Below are 17295 nucleotides of genomic sequence, written 5' to 3'. Positions count from 1 at the left end.
TAGCAAGAGATTTATTGATGGTGAAAAAGAACTCAAATATCAACCCTTTCACAGTCTTTCTACTGTCATGGGAAAAATGAAACTATAAATAATCAGTTAATTTAAAAAAGAGTTTTAAAAGTAAGTGGAAGGACCCAGGTGTAACAAAAGATATTATTATAACAAACATAGCAAAATATGAGCTAAGTACTATGATTTCTACTATTTTCAAATAAATCCTTTTGCTCTGCTTCATTTCTACAGCCACAATCCTATATAATCTTCATTACTGCTTACCTAGACCATTAAGTTCACAAACAGAATTCCCTATCTCTTTTCTCTTTCTACAAATTTATATCTTATGGGAGAGTCCACTCTATTGTTACCCTTTAATAAATTTTTAAAACAAATTATTTTAAAACAAATATATTTTAAAACAATAGAAAACTCAAATTCCTTAGCTGCAGACTCAATTAGCAATCAATCATTGAACATTTTCTATATAATTTACTATTTAATTATCTGATGCTGTACTCTATTTAAGAATATATAATCCAGAAGGGCAAGGAATTGTTGTTGTTGCTGTTTTGATCTACTTGTATATGCCAAAACCCCAGAATAATAAAATAGTATTTGGTCCAAATACATCTTCAACAAATATTTGTTGAATGAATAAGTAAAGGTATATGGAGGAACTTGAAGATAAATAAGAAATCATATGTGATATTTGAGGATTCATAATCTATGACCTAAATACACATACACACACACACATTTTCATGAGGTGACAGTGCAATATAGTTGTGATAACTGACTAAAGTTCACAGAAATGGAGAGATTCAATATCTACCCATTATGATTTCCTACTATTTAATTTCAAGTACTAAATATTTTGACTACTTTGAAATATTTACTTTTCCCTGCACTTTTCACAAGCTTTTTTATAAATGTCATTGTCCAAACTATTCTTTGCATCTTTATTCTTATTTCTTATAAAAGTTTATCATATGCTATGAACTCTGAGATAGCTTAAATGTTGCTGCTTCTACAATATTATCCCTAAACACTTCCCACAGAAACGCTAGGGATAAAATAATTACATGACCTCTAGGCTCTCACAAGGTAATTTATTATTTTCTTATGGAAGAGAAAGTAAATATACTAGATGGTGAGAAACAGCCATAAGAAAATAATTTATTTGTCAAGAGTATTTTATTTGAGCATAGTTCTTTGTAATTTATTAAATAAAAAAGTGGTCAATAGAAGATATTTTAAAAATTATATCTATCAAAATATAGGTTAGAGTTTCAGATATTATAGATATTCAGTTCACTTCATAAGCATTATCTAAATATATGTATCAGACAGCTGGCACCATATTGGTATTGGAATCCTAAAGGGTTTTAACCAGAGCACGCTGACTGTCAGAAACATTGGGTAATAGCCCTGTATAATTTTAAAAAAATTAAAGAACCTGGGCACAACAGAAAACACCTGTTATCCTAGTAAATCTGGAGGCTGAGGAAGAAGGATTGCAAATTAGAGGTCAATCTCAAAAAAATAAAAAGGGTAGTGGATGTAGATTACCAAGGGCTGTGAATGTAGAGTATCCCTGGGTCCAATCCCCAATATTTAAAAAAAAAAAAATTAAAGAAAACAGAAGGTAAATATAAAAGTGACCAAAATAAGTACATTCCAAATACAAAAAGCTGATGTCTATTGATATGACATACGAAAATGGCTATGTTTTTTAATTAAATTAAAATATTTCTATTTTTTTTAATATTTAAAAAGCACTTATGACAATTCCAGAGGGGGAAATTCAATCAAAAAATTTTCAATTAATAAAATAACTGTGTAGAAACACAGATATATTCTAGAAAGAAAGGGGTTTCAATTTTATAATTGTCATATAAAAATTCATATTTCTAATATAGGACTTTATATAAAATTACATTACTTATTCGATACACTGCTTTCTGTTCTTAACAAAAAAAGTTCATGAGGATCAATTCTACATTTTGAAGAGACTCCCACTAGACAGAAAAGTGATGTATTGAAACTGAAGTAGTTTTCAATTTAAGTAGAATAAATTGAAGACACATCTTGTTTTAAAAAAATCTGAAAGCAAGTAATATAAAGTAGGCTAAAGTCTCAAAGTTTCATTGGTAGAAACACTGATAATCAGACAAAAGCTCCCTAGATGATGAAACTATTTTACTTGAAATAAATGGGAAGATCAATGTAACAATTTTAACTTTCATGTATTAAATAATTGCTTCTTTTTCTTTAGCCCCCTTTTGATTTGCTCTGTCGTTAATTGTTTGTAGTAATTTGCCATATATAATATCTCTGCTTTGAATTGCAACAATATAATTGACAATATAATTAATTTTTTGATGTTTGATGGATAAAATTAACATACTATATAAAAGAAAAAACAAAAGTTAAAAATACACTCTGATCGATATTAAAAAACATTCAGCACATTAAGTATTTTATAGTACAAGTATTAGCCAGACTTAAATGCTATGGTCAAATGTACAGAGTATGGAAGGTAGGTACAGAGTGTGAATTAATACTGGGTGTCTAAATTATAGTTTTAGGTTTGTTTTTAATACTATATGAGAACTTATTTCAGGAGTTTCACTATATTCCCCAAGGATATTCGGAAGGCAAAAGGCCTGAAGGAAGTAAAGCTTTTCTGTATATAGAGATAAATGATAAAATCATGCCACTACTGTACATGGTGCAGAGTCACACCAGTAGTGTGTTTTGCTTCATTTGTGTACGATGTGTCAAAATGTATTCTACTGTCATGTATAACTAATTAGAACAAATTCAAAAAAGAAAAAAAAATCATACCACTACTGGTCTTTTTAGGTTTTCAGAAAATATGAGTACAAAAAGACTAAACAAATAATACCATAAAAAAGGAGACTAACTACTAAATGCCAACATTATAAAAATATACCTTCATTCTGACTCTTTTAAACACAGCCTTATTATTAGCAACTAAGAACAGAGTAGGGAGGAAGAGCAGGAGGAAAAGATTAACATTAAACAGAGACATGAGGTGGGAGGGAAAGGGAGAGAAAAGGGAAATTGCATGGAAATGGAAGGAGACCCTCAGGGTTATACAAAATTACATACAAGAGGAAGTGAGGGGAAAGGGAAAAAAAAAACAAGGAGAGAAATGAATTACAGTAGATGGGGTAGAGAGAGAAGATGGGAGGGGAGGGGAGGGGGATAGTAGAGGATAGGAAAGGTAGCAGAATACAACAGTCAACTAATACGGCATCATGTAAAAATGTGGATGTGTAACCGATGTGATTCTGCAATCTGTATTTGGGGTAAAAATGGGAGTTCATAACCCACTTGAATCTAATGTATGAAATATGATATGTCAAGAGCTTTGTAATGTTTTGAACAACCAATAAAAAAAATAAACCCAGCCTTATTATTTTTATGTGTCCAACACTACACTTGTATAGAACAGTTTTAACATGCTAAATTCAATTTTAATAATAATTCCTACTTAGAGGACTCAGAAAACCAGGGGGATTTTAGTACTAAATCTAAATTAGCATAAGCATTTAACAAACTTCTTAATTTATCACATTTATCACCAAGAGGGGAATTGTCAATTATGCATCTACCAAATTATATCATTACAGTGCAGCTTTGGGACAGTTAATCATGAACTTTCAGTAATCATGAATAACTAGTGAACATTTGGCAATCTGAGAGCAATAACGTAAACAAGAAAGGTAATCGCATCAGAATAAGGAAGGGTTCAGAGAAGCTTGTAGGCAGCCATCCATGCCATCTCTAGTAATTAAACCAAAAACATAAAGAAAGAAATAGACGCACATTAATATTTAATTTTTTCTCTGTAGAAGGTCTCAGGGTGAAAGGACCTGTCCACTCATTAGGATATTTTACTTTGTAACAACTGGCATTTTCTTTTTAACAATGGAATGGTGACAAGTATTTAGTGTATATTGTTCCCTAACAGGAAAATAGCGAATTTTGCATAATGTACTATCCATACAAGACAGCTGCACTATAGTTAGGGTATAATTTCATTTATGTTATTTTTAGCAACATGAAATTAATCACTCAAATACTATAAGCTAACAAAATGCTCTATATTAAAGGGGGTCAGAAGATAAGCGATCATATAGCTTTACCTCAGCTATTGTTATGGAATCTGGATACAATGTATGAATCAAATGATTTGCCAACATGAGATAAGTCAAGGCATCTTCATCAACCTGTAGTCCAAAATATTCATTGTAATCACCTGAAAAACTTTGACCTGAAGAATGGAAAATCAATAGGAATATATTATATTGACATAATAAAATAAAGTACCTAAAATTGATATGAATTTTGGTACTGTAGCAAAGTATAATGATAATTTTGCAATCAGCAAATGTACTAACGCAGAAAAGTACCTGGGTCAACATTTAGAGTCCAGAAAACCTTGCAAATCAATTTTTGTTTGACAAAAAAAGGTGGAAGAAGTCTGGGGTTGTAGCTCAAGAAGTAAATTATTTGCAAGAATGCTGGAGACCCTGAGTTTGATACCCACCACCAAATAACAACAAATTTTAAGATTTCATATAATCATAACTGAATTATGATTTAAAATGCAGTGAAATGATACTGAAAGGAACTCTAAATTTCAAATTTTAGATACATTTTCTGTCACATCAAGAAAATATTAATGTTAGATTCCAATATTACAATAGATTCCTTTCAGGTAAAGAAGAAGAAAGTCATTACAAAATTAAGATATAATGCTTAATACTATGTTAAATATGTGCTTCAATTTACATAATACAGAATTTCCTATGATGACAAATAGATTATAATTAAACACCTTACTACCTCCTTTCCTTCATCTCCTAATTTTGGTAGATTGTAGTGTATTTTAGTTACTGGAGTTGTATCATTTACTTTTGATTATTTCAATAGTTTGCTCTTATTTTTATAATTCAAATCAGTGCTTAGTACCAGTCCCCCTACCCTTACTTCCCTATATCTAAGTTCTTTTATTTTGATTCTTTTTTTTTCATTGTTAGAATTGATCGCTGAGAGATATTTTGACATATAATTATGGATGTTTTATTCCTTAAAGTTCATGTTCAGACCTTAACAGTAATTCAGCTACCATATTTCTTTTTTTTGATACTATCATTCTTTTTATTTTAAAATATTCGGTTGACAAAAATAAATAGACAAATTCAAGATAATGATTTGACATAGGTATGCTTATTACCACAAATTAATTATATTCATCTCTACCAACAGTTAACATGTGTGTGTTTGACAATATAGTAGTACTAGCTATAGTCACCATGTTTTACATTAGACCCCTAAAATTTGTCTTATACTGATAAGTTTATATCCTTTGACCAAAATTCCCCCATTCCCTCTAGCTCCCAACTCCTGGCAATGACAATTCTACTCTTATTTTTTTGATTTAATTTGTTTTCCTAAGAATTTTGTAGACATGGCTTCTGGTAATAGATATGAATCCAGTAATTTATTCATCCTTTTTATTTTTTCTTCCTAGAATTACTTTTTCTTCCTAGAATTACTTTTTCTTCCTAGAAATCTCCATCTCCTTTCTGAGAAATTTCTCTGTATCACTGAATTTATAAATTAAATACTGTATTAATGTTAATTATCACATATTTTATGGTATCTTATATGTTCTTTTGCTGTGCAGTTTCAAGGTTTGTTTTCTATCTTTTCTCATTCCAAGGGGGAAAATATGCTAAGTAATCAGAATGTTTTCCTTTACATTTCTTGAGCTCTTTACTGATAAAAAGCATATCCCTTGTCCATGAAAATAAACTTTGGTTCATTTTCCCAAAGCCACAATTCCCTGGGTATGTCCTGCCCTCACCAGAGGGAGTTATATGCTAGGATTTGATCTTTTTAAATTCTTGCCATGCTTTCCTTTGTGTTCTCAAAATAACCTTCTCCCCAAACTGGAGGATAGATACAAATGGAATATAGTGTGTTTTGTAGGTTCAACTTCTTCCAGGCAAACATTTCATGGAGGCAGCACCATGATTGAGAGTAAAGAAGGTACTCTTTAAACTTTATGTTTCTTTTCTTAGTAGCCAGTTTTCAAAGATTTCCAGTCTAAACTTTCTCTACCTTTGTTTTATTGTTGCTGGTGAGCATTTGGCAATTTTATAAAGGTGCCCATGTTATCTAAATTATATTATCTATTCAGAGATTAAGATACTGAGATCCCACTTTGCACAATTTTTAAAATGAAGGTCTGATCAACATTTATAATTCATAAATTTACAATTTAATTTGAACTGAGTAAATCTATATTTAATACACCTATTTTCTTCAATGTATAATATCCAAAAAATCTTAAGCCTTCACAAATGTTCTTGTTTATCATTTTTGTGTTATTTTTCATTGTAAATTTGTCATGTCCATATCCTGAGGCTTTTGTAATAAATGGTTTCCTTTAACTGTTTTTTAAAGCTACATGATAAGAATTAACATGTTAAGAAGATGTATTATAAAGGAAACCATTATCTTTTATTTACTTACAAATGCTTGTATACCCTATTTCTTGCCAAAATGTGTCAGAAGTGATTAAAAAGAATATACACACAATGGAACAACTAAAAGTCAATGGGTATTGCAGTTTCTGTAACTGAACCCCAGACCTGGTTATTATCTTCCAGTAAGAAAATAAACAATAAGTAAAATCATTAACTACATGGGTAATATATCATACTACCTACCCATTCCATGGTGATGATACAGCATGGATGTAACACCATCAAAACGAAATCCATCAAAGCAATATTCTTCCAACCACCATCTTATGTTGGACAGAAGGAATCTTAAAACTTCCCAGCTAAAATATTGAAGAAATATGTATTTATTAAACAGTGTTTTCCTCATTATATATTCTTTGTTAAGAGTAGTAAATAAAATTATAAATATGTTTCAAGAATCATGATGTTCAGGAACACAGCATACAAACCCCAGAAAACTAACAAATAATATCTCATTTGTTTAATGAAATTCATTTCAAAGGAAATCTATCAAATTTATTTTAGCTAAAAATAAGTCACTTAATATATAAGAAAAATTGAGGAAAATGAGAAAAAAATTGTAAGTGGATTCCAAGATTAGAGACTCTGTCTTGTTCAATGCTGTGTTGCCAGCAGCCAGAATGGTCATTTTACATAACAGTGATCAAAAATATGTGCATTAATTATGTTTAAAATTTTATGTGTATTTTTCAGAAGTGATTTTTTTCTTTTTTCAAAAAATACACATTTATATTATCAGTGTTTTTGATTATTGCTTGAAATATTTTACATTACCAACAGATATAATTCAGAATAAATAAAAGAAAGACTTAGTTTCTCCCACATGGTAAGCAATATTATATTCACAAGACTGTTGTTTTCTAGAGCCCAAAAAGAGAAAGAAAACTTAATTATCAAAAAACACATGCTTAATAAAGTAGAAAGTTCTGCAAGTTAAAAAGCTCCACATCCATAAAAACAGAAGGAAAACAAAGAAATGTATAACTCAATTAAAAACACCCCATGAAACAAGTCTATTTCGGACAATTGGAAAGAGGGCATCATCAATTAGTATTTTCTTTAGTTGTACAGTTATGGTTGAGTTCTCTATCTTATTATAACTGTGGTTTTAAGACTTTAATACCTCATTTAGTTTAATGACAATGCTGTAATAGTGTACACAAATCTTTAACCCAGTTGAAATTTATGTATTTTTTAAGCCTTCCATATATTAAAGAACAATCTGACATAAGTGGAGATTAAGTTATCACAATCAACTTCGGAATTATAAATCTAAACTTTGAGGAAAGATGAGTGTTTTTGCTAATTAGATGCTTTAAAAAAGCTACACTAAGATTTAAAAACTTACTGAAAGTTTTCTAAAAAGAGAGAAGGAAAAAAAAACAGAAATGGAAGCAGTCCAACAGATAAGAAAAAAGGGCCTGGAGGTTCAACATTTTTAGATTAAGCAAAGATTAGGGTAGAATTTGCTTATGTTTCTACTAATACACATTTCCCAGGGTTTACAGGGGAAATTTCTGTTAAACAAAAACAAATGAATACAAAGAGGTAGGTTACAACTATACAGGATCAAAATTACTCTATTTTTGTGTAGGGATATCCAATTAGTATACTTCTAAATTTTTTTATTATTAAACTTTATTTCTTATAGACATTTCAGATTCACAGCAAAATTGAAAGGGAGGCACACAGCTTCCTGTGTGTCCCCTGTCCCCATACATATGTCTATATTGCACCAAGGCTGCAATATAACAATTTCAGGGGAAAAAAATCATAAAAAAGAGACATAAATTTTCATGTCAATAACCCTTGAAAAACAGTGTTTTGAAAAGAACATACACAGTTTTCTAATTTGGCCATGGACTAATAGGGTATATTTTACTTTCAAAAAGTAAACTGAAAGATATTTTTTAGCCAAAAATACCCTAGGGTAGGAACAAATTTGCTTAAATGCTAACTAAGTTATCTTGGATTGATAAATGAAGATCTAAATATATAAATCAGAGATCACAAGTTGTCCCTGAGCCTTATCTTGTAAGGAAAATTAAAAGAGACACAGACAAGATGCAGGGGCAGGAAAGATGGCAGAATGGCCAAGCTGCCAGCTTTATTTATATCAATAGGTCACTGGCATCAATAGTACATTATTATTTCTTGTATCAGTAAGGCTGCTTATTCTTCAGTTACATTCTACAGTTACAATATGCAATATTAGGAGCTTTGTGTAGCTCTCAAAGGAAGTCCCTTGTCTGAAGTTACTTCTAGGTAGGCAGGTCCAGTAGCACAAGGGCTTGGTGAAACATTGTAGTTATCTGGCAAGCAAGTTACTTTATTCTCAGGAGCTATGTGCCTGAGATCAAGGTTGAGGCTGATAAGACTCTAGCACAGAGCCTCCTCATGCAGAGCATTGGCACAGCAGCTAGACACTGCACATGTATTAGTTATTTTACTAGTTTCTAGGAGAAACTGCAGAGCATCCTAAGCTTCGGAAACAGGGTGCCTGTTACCCTGCCCCCAGGAGTTTGCTCATCAGAGGAATGCTTCCCTGATATTTCCATGGTCAGAATCCCTACATTGTCTGATATGCATGATTATTTTGCTGGACTTTGCAGAGTATTTTAAATTTCTCAGTTTGAATTCCTATATAGAATAGGTATCTTCTAGCTCTTCACAGTCCCTGTCAGTCCACATTTTCTTATTCTAACTGTATTTACTCATTTACATCACCAGCTTGCATGTGTGGACATTAGCAGTCAATTCCTTAACACAAATATCACAGACTGAATGGTTTCTAGGTAGACAGAGATTCACATCTAAAAACTCTGTTCTAATATCTACAAAGATAAAGCAAAAGGGAAACCAGAGAATTAAGTTATAATTCAACAACAAAGAGAAGGAAATGGTGTGAATTTAGTTACTGAAAAGAAAGTATTGCCCAATGTTACATATTTGATTAAAGGAGGAATAAAACTCCTAATGATTCTTATTAGTGAAATATTATTCTTTCTTCAACAAAAAGAATAACAAAACTGCTTTTAACGTTAAAAAAATACATTTGGGGTGTAACTATGTGAGTAGACATTCTTGGCTGGATGAATGAAAAAAAAAAATTCCTGTGAAAACTAGAAAAAAGAGACAATACTGACCCCATGGTAGGTAATTAAAAATTTCTAATGGATTAAATATTATTCTTTAGATCTCCAAAATACTTCTAACCTGAAATAATGTTGAAAAATCATAAATCTAAAACAAATCATCATAAGATTAAACTGACAGAAAGAAATACATCAAACTTCTGTGGCTATCAAAATATTTAATATATTTTTATAAATCATTAACAAAAAAATAGATGTGGCCTTCATAAAAAGGGAAGAAAGGAATAAATATATACCACATTTTAGAGGACAGCAAACTATGCAGAACATAATAAGAAACAGAATCTAAAAAGTTGTTTTTGTTTTTGTTTTTAAACAAAATTTCAGAAAATAGGTTCAGGGAAAAAAAAATCACCTCCAACATTTTAAAGTTAGTAGAAGCAGTGGAAGGCAAAAGTTAATGTTAATTCTTTCATTAAACTAGATTATTAGGATTCGTTAAATAAAAAATAACTAGACTTATCAGGGTAACACTTTGTAAATAAATAACCTTTGTTTTATAAGGAAAAAAAAAACTACCAGAGCAAGAAACCAGGGAAATAATAAATAATAAACTATATTCCAGTATTTCTTTGGTCCAAATTTTGTGTCTGTTATCATCATCATGATAAATCTAGACAAACTATTTCACTTTAAACTCCATGGCCTGGTGAAACTAATTTTAAAACAAGGACTGATTGTACTCAGGTCAGTATATTTGCTCATTAGAAATCTACCAAGACAGAGAATCAGAAAGACTGAGGTATGAGTTTATGAAATAATCATACCATACATATGGGTATTTGCATGAGCAAAATCCAGAATTCAAAGGTGAAAAAAAGAGTTACTATTGGATAAAGATGTAACTTTCTTTTTTCTACTTCTTATAATATGTAAACATTCAACATAATGTAGAAAATGTTTCTAATTATTATATAAATGTATTCTCTCAAATCACTGAATTCTGAATTCAAATTTTGAGAAAGCTGGGCCAGAAATCCTAAAAAACACCTCCAGCTTTACTGATTCCCTAGAGAAATTCACTAGATTCAGCATATGATTGTGTTCATGGCTAAGACTTATAATAACACAAGAATATAAAATAAAAAATCGGCAAGTAAAAAAGTACATGGGGCAAAGTTTGGAAGAATCAACATGCAAACTTTTAAGAGGCCCCTCCTGGCCCTGTTCTGACTCATACAGAACACACTTAATTTCCCCGAAAACAAACTGTTCCAACACTTGTGAAATGTTGTCTACCAGAGAAGATCACTGAAGACTTGGTTTCCTGAGTTTTACTGGTAAATTTTTACCACACACATTCTGCCTTAGTATATACCAAAATCTAGACTCCCGAAAGGAAGTTCATCATAATTACATTGTTTGTACAAATAACTCAGCACAGTGAACCACTGTTATTAGTTCAAGGAATGGGGGAGAACACTTCAAAATGTAAGTTTACAGCTGATAGCCACAGGCCAATCTTGAAGGCAGACATTTCTCAGGACAGCAATCTTAGTCATGCTACATTTATTCTTCCCTCCAAAAGAGCAGAGCCTACCTTTGTTTAGACATTTATAAAATACTTGTATGTTACTGGGTTATGGAAGGAAAAAAATAATTCTTTTCACTTCATTTTATCTAAGAGCTACCTAGATCTGAAAACCAAGCAGAGCAATCTTAAATATACATTAAAAATCTAAATGTGGAAGGACATCCAGGTGAGGTACTCTGTTCTTCACCCTACCCTCTTCCCGCATAGTCACATGAGCAATGCAAGCATGAATCACATACATGAATGAACTTGTTCACTGAATCTAAGATTTGCCTTTTATATGGAACACTAGAACAAGCTTAAGGAATATGTCACCAGTAAAAATACATACTTTTGAAAGATATCCAATACTGTTTCTACTCTCATAATTTTCTAATTCAGTACTCATAAGTTTCCATTTTTCATTCTTTAGGGAATTGTGAGGAAGAGGAATTATGATGTATTTCAAAGTATGACTGAATTAGAAATATTGCTCAATGTGCTCTCTAGTAATAAATGAACAGAATCATCTCAACTGAATGGTTTGCCTTGAGTCGAAGTATGAAAATGTCTGGCAAAGGGTACAATAAAAAACGCAATTTACTTTTTCTACCTCAAAATGTCATCATATAGTCGATAACACTGTTGATATATCCAGTTGATTAGAGCACCATAAAAATATAAAGCAGGATTTAAGAGCATAGTTTTACTTTGGTGCATTCAAAAAGACAAGGCAAGACTCAGATTTTAAGGTTTCTCTGTTGACATAAAGTTTTAAAGCCTATCCTTATAAACCACTGGGAAGCCTAATGTGCAAACAATTGGAGGAGTCAGAAGCTAACTTTTAGATGCTGATACAAAAATATACACCTCAACAGTCACCATGAAAATGTATTAGAAGTAACCCATAAACCTATTAACATTTTATCTTAAATTATTAATATAGAAATTAAGAATTAATATGGTAATCCATATTGCCCAATTGATAAGCTCATTTCCATTTTAATTTTATCAAGCTTAAATAAAGTCCTTAAAATCCAGAAAAATGTACTGAAATGTACCTGACTTTCTCATGAATAATAAGTCTCTAAAAATGTTTAAATCACAGGTGTCTAATAGGGAAACTGAATACATTGATGATAATATGTACATTTAAGGATTTGGGGCAATCAAAATAATCAGAATTCAAATTGATCTAGATGTTTGAGATATTCAGCCTGTAATCAAGTAGTGAGAATTTATTAAGAAAATTTTTATCATACGTAGATAATTATAATATTAAGGATTTGGGGAGATATCCCTAAAATTAAAAAAGAAATCTGTTGGTTGTCTCACATTCTGCCAATAAACTTTATAATGAAATATAACACAGCCAAATTTTCTTGGCAAGCAAGGATAATCAGATATAATGACAGATATAATGTGCTAAAAGCCACCATTTCATTGAAGAGGCAGGGAAGAGCCTTGTACTGGGCCACCTCTTTTTCTCTTTTCTCCTATTAACAGCCAACTTCTTTTGATTCATCTTTCACTCTTCCTATGATCTAATTACCTCTATATTCCTACCTACTATCTCATGAACATCACACCCTATACACCTCGTTTTTTCACTCTGTCCACCATTAGAATCCGTAGATAATAATAACAATCTGTAGATAATAATTGGAAACATCATTCCTGTTTATTATTATAAAACTGTAATAGTCTAAATAGAAGCTATTTTGTTTAAGACTGTATATCATTTGCATTGGGTGCTGTTACGATTGATCTCCCCCTTAAAGGTGAGACATTGGTAACCTATAGGGACACTATTAGATTTTATGGTAGAAACGGTAATACCCTCAGATCCACATGGCTAGAAGGGAAGACACATGGAAAGCATGAAAAGTACCCCCAAACAAATAAAGATGATACAAATAACAGAATTCATTGACAGCATAGTAGATGAAATGTCAGAGGAGGTGGTCAGAATGTACATAATTAAAATGATCTGCAAATCAAACAATTACATAAGAGAACAAATCAGGCAATAATTGGTCATTCCAACAAAGACATAAGAGAGCAAATACAGGTAGCAAAAGATTATTTCAAGAAAGAGAGATTATAAACAAACAAACAAACAAACAGAAATCCTTGAAAGAAACAATAAACCAAATAAAAAAGCTCAATAGAAAGCATTACCAACAGACTAGATCACTTAGAAGACAAAACCTGAAACAATGAAGACAAAATATACACTCTTGAAAATAAAGTTGACCACACAGTGAAGACGGTAAGAAACCATGAACAGAATTTTCAAAAACTATAGAATAACATCAAAAGGCCAAATCAAAGCTATATCAGGAAAGAGGAAGACAAAGAGATACAAACCAAAGGCATGCAAAGTCTCTTGAATAAAATAATATCAGCAAATTTCACAAACATGAAGAATGATTTGGAAAATCAAATACCAGAACAGGACACCAAATGTACAAAATTACAACAGATCTAAACCAAGGCACATTATAATGAAAATGCCTAGCGTACAGAATAAGAATAGAATTTTAAAAGCCACAAGAGAAAAGTTTCAGATTACATATAAGGGGAAACAAATTCAGATCTCAGCAGATTTCTCAACCAAGATTCTCAATGCTAGAAGATGCGGGAACAACATATACCAAGTTCGGAAAGAAAATGGATGCCAACAAAGAATCTTATATCCAGCAAAATTAAGTTTCAGATTTGATGACAAAATATATACCTTACATCATTTAAAAAAAAAAAAAAAGTTAAAAGAATTTACAGCTAGAGAGCCTGCACTACAGAACATTCTCAGCAAAATATTCCATGAGGAGGAAATAAAAACCAATAATGAAAATCAGCAAGGGGAGCAACTACACTAAAGGAAAATATGATCAAGTCAACTAAGAAAATAAAACAAACAAAAACGACTGGGAATACAAACCAAATTTCAATGATAACCCTAAATGTTAAATTTATCAATTAAGTTTAACATTAGTTGATAAGGCCTAAACTTATCAATTAAGACACAGAATTGCAAATTGGATTAGAAAGCAAGACCCAACAATATGCTGCCTTCAAGAGACTCATCTTATTGGAAAAGGTATCCAGAGAACTAAGGGTGAAAGGATGGGACAAAACATACCACTCACATGGACCAGATAAACAAGTAGGGGTTTCCATCATCATGTCAGATAAAGTAGACTTCAAACCAAAGTTAATCAGAAGGGATAAAGAAGGATATCATACTGTTTAAGGGAATCACACATCAAGAAGATATAACAACCATAAATATTTTTGTCCCAAATAACGGAGCATCTGCATATATCAAACAAACCCTTCTCAATTTTAAGAATCTAATAGACCACAACGTAATAATACTGGGTGACTTTTAACACACAACTCTCACCACTGGATAGATTTACAAATGAAAACTAAACAAAGAAATTATAGAATTCAATAATAATTCAATATTTAGACTTAACTGACATATATATATATATACAACATTTTTTCTCAAAAACGCATGGATCCTTCTCTAATACAGACCATATGTTATGCCACAAAGCAACTCTTAGCAAATACAAAAAAAAAAAAAAATAGAGATAGTACTCTGAATTCTACCAGACCATAATGAAATGAAATTAGACATCAATGGTAAAATTAAAAAAAAAAAATAGAAGCTACTCCAACACCTGGAGACTAAATAATATGCTATTAAATGATGCATGTATAGTAGAAAACATCAGGGATGAGATTAAAAAAATTCTTAGAGGTAAATGAGAATTCTGATACAATATACTGAAATCTCTGGGACACTAGGAAGGCACTGCTAAGAGAAAAGTTAATTGCCTTGAGCTCTTTCATTAAAAGAAGAAAAAGTCAACAACGACCTGACATTACATCACAAAGCCCTAGAAAAAAGAAGAAAAAATCAACACTAAAAGTAGAAGACAGGAAATAATTAACATCAGGGATTATAAAATCAATGAAGTTGAAACAAAAGAACAAAATTGAAAAATTGACAAAATAAAAAGCTGGTTCTTTAAAAATATAAATAAAATTGATAAACCCTTAGATAATCTAACAAAAAGGAAAGAAGAAACTTAAATTACTAAGATTCATGATGAAAAAGGAAATATCATGAGAGATACCGAAGAAATACAGAAGATAATTAGAAAATATTTTGAAAGTTTATACTCCAATAAAATAAAAAATAAAGACACTGACAAATTTCTAGAGGAAAAATGAGCTACCCAGACTGAATATGGAGGACAGGAACAATTTAAACAGATCAATTTTGAGCAATGAAATAAAGGACACCATCAAAAGCCTACCAACCAAGAAAAGCCCAGAACCAGACAGATTCTCAGCTGAGTTCTACAAGACCTACAAAGAAGAAATAATACTAATTCTCCTCAAACTATTCCATTAAATAGAAAAAGATGGAACCATTCCAAACTCATTCAGTGAGGCTAGTGTCACCCTGATACCTAAGCCAGACAAAGACACATCAAGGAAAGAAAAATTCAGACCAATATCCCTGATGAATATAGATGCAAAAATTCTCAATAAAACTCAGAAAATTTGAATACAAAAACATATTAAAATGATAGTACACCGTGATCAACTGGGGTTCATCCATACTAACAAAAGCATCATACAGATTCAATGCAATTTCAATTAAAATCCCAACAATATTCCTCATAAAAATAGAAAAAGAAAACATATAATTCATGGAAAAATAAGAGAAGCAGGATAGCTAAAGCAATCCTCAGCAAGAAGAGTGAAGCAGGAAGCATCACAATACCAGACCTTAAACTACACTATAGAGCTATAGTAACAAAAACAGCATGGTACTGGCACCAAAATGGACACGTAGACCAATGGTACAAAATAAAAGACACAGAGACAAACCCACATAAATATAGTTATCTCATACTAGACAAAGGCTCCAAAAACATACACTGGCAAAAAGATATCCTCTTCAACAAATGGTGTCAAGAAAACTGGAAATTCATATGCACCAAAATGAAATTAAACCACTATATCTCACCATGCACAAAGCTCAACTCATAGTGGATCAAGTACCTAGGAATTAGAACAGAGACCCTGCATCTAATAGAAGAAAAAGTAGGCCCAAATCTTCATCATGTTGGATCAGATCTTGACTTCTTAAGCAGACTCCGGAAGTTCAAGAAATAAAATCAAGAATAAATGACATGGATTCAAACTAAAAAGCTTCTTCTCAGCAAAGGAAGCAATCAATAATGTGAAGAGAGTGCCCACAGAGTGGGAGAACATCTTTATTACACACACATCAGATAGAGCACAAATTTCCAGGATATATAAAAAACTCAAAAAACATAACACCAACAAAATAAATAACCCAATCAATAAATGGGCCAAGGAACTGAACAGATACTTCTCAGAAGACAATACACAATAAATCAACAAATATATGAAAAATTGTTCAACATCTCTAGTAATTAGAGAAATGCAAATCAAAACTACTCTAAAATTTCCTCTTGCTCCAATCAGAATGACAATTATCAAGAATACAAGCAATAGTAAGTATTGATGAGGATGTGGAATGAAAGGTACACTCATACATTGCTGGTGGTACTGCAAATTGTTGAAACCACTATGGAAAGCAGTATGGAGATTCCTCAGAAAACCTGGAATGGAACCACCATTTGACACAGCTATCCCACTCCTTGGTCTATACCCAAAGGACTTAAAATCAGCATACTGTAGTAACATACCTACATCAATGTTCATAGCAGCTCAATTCACAATAGCTAAACTGTGGAAGCAACCTAGATGCCCTTCAACAGATGAATAGATAAACTGTGGTACATATACACGATAGGATATTACTCAGCATTAAAAGAGAATAAAATCATGGCATTTTCAGGTAAATGGAGAGAGTTGGAGAATATCATGCTAAGCAACGTAAGCCAATCCCCGAAAACCAAAGGCAAAATATTCTCTCTGATAAGTGGATGCTGACCCATAATGGGAGTCGGGGGTGGGTGGGTGG

The 17295-nt window shown here is 31.5% G+C and overlaps 1 protein-coding gene across 6 annotated transcripts in view; it reads right to left on the bottom strand.

Annotated features, from left to right (window-relative positions):
* Positions 1 to 17295, bottom strand: part of Gbe1 (1,4-alpha-glucan branching enzyme 1) — a 253379-nt gene that overhangs the window by 79858 nt on the left and 156226 nt on the right. For all 6 annotated transcript variants that reach the window (XM_048803507.1, XM_048803508.1, XM_048803505.1 and 3 more), the window contains 2 exons: positions 6768 to 6883; positions 4173 to 4300 (listed from right to left, as the gene is read on the bottom strand). In XM_048803507.1, the coding sequence (XP_048659464.1) occupies positions 4173 to 4300; positions 6768 to 6883 (244 nt within the window). The remainder of the gene's footprint in view (positions 1 to 4172; positions 4301 to 6767; positions 6884 to 17295) is intronic.

This window comes from Marmota marmota, unplaced genomic scaffold (assembly GCF_001458135.2).
Source record: "Marmota marmota marmota unplaced genomic scaffold, marMar, whole genome shotgun sequence".
Taxonomy (NCBI): Eukaryota; Metazoa; Chordata; class Mammalia; order Rodentia; family Sciuridae; genus Marmota; species Marmota marmota.
The sequence above is the reverse complement of the archived record's forward strand: the minus strand, read 5'-3'. Positions and strand labels throughout refer to the sequence as shown.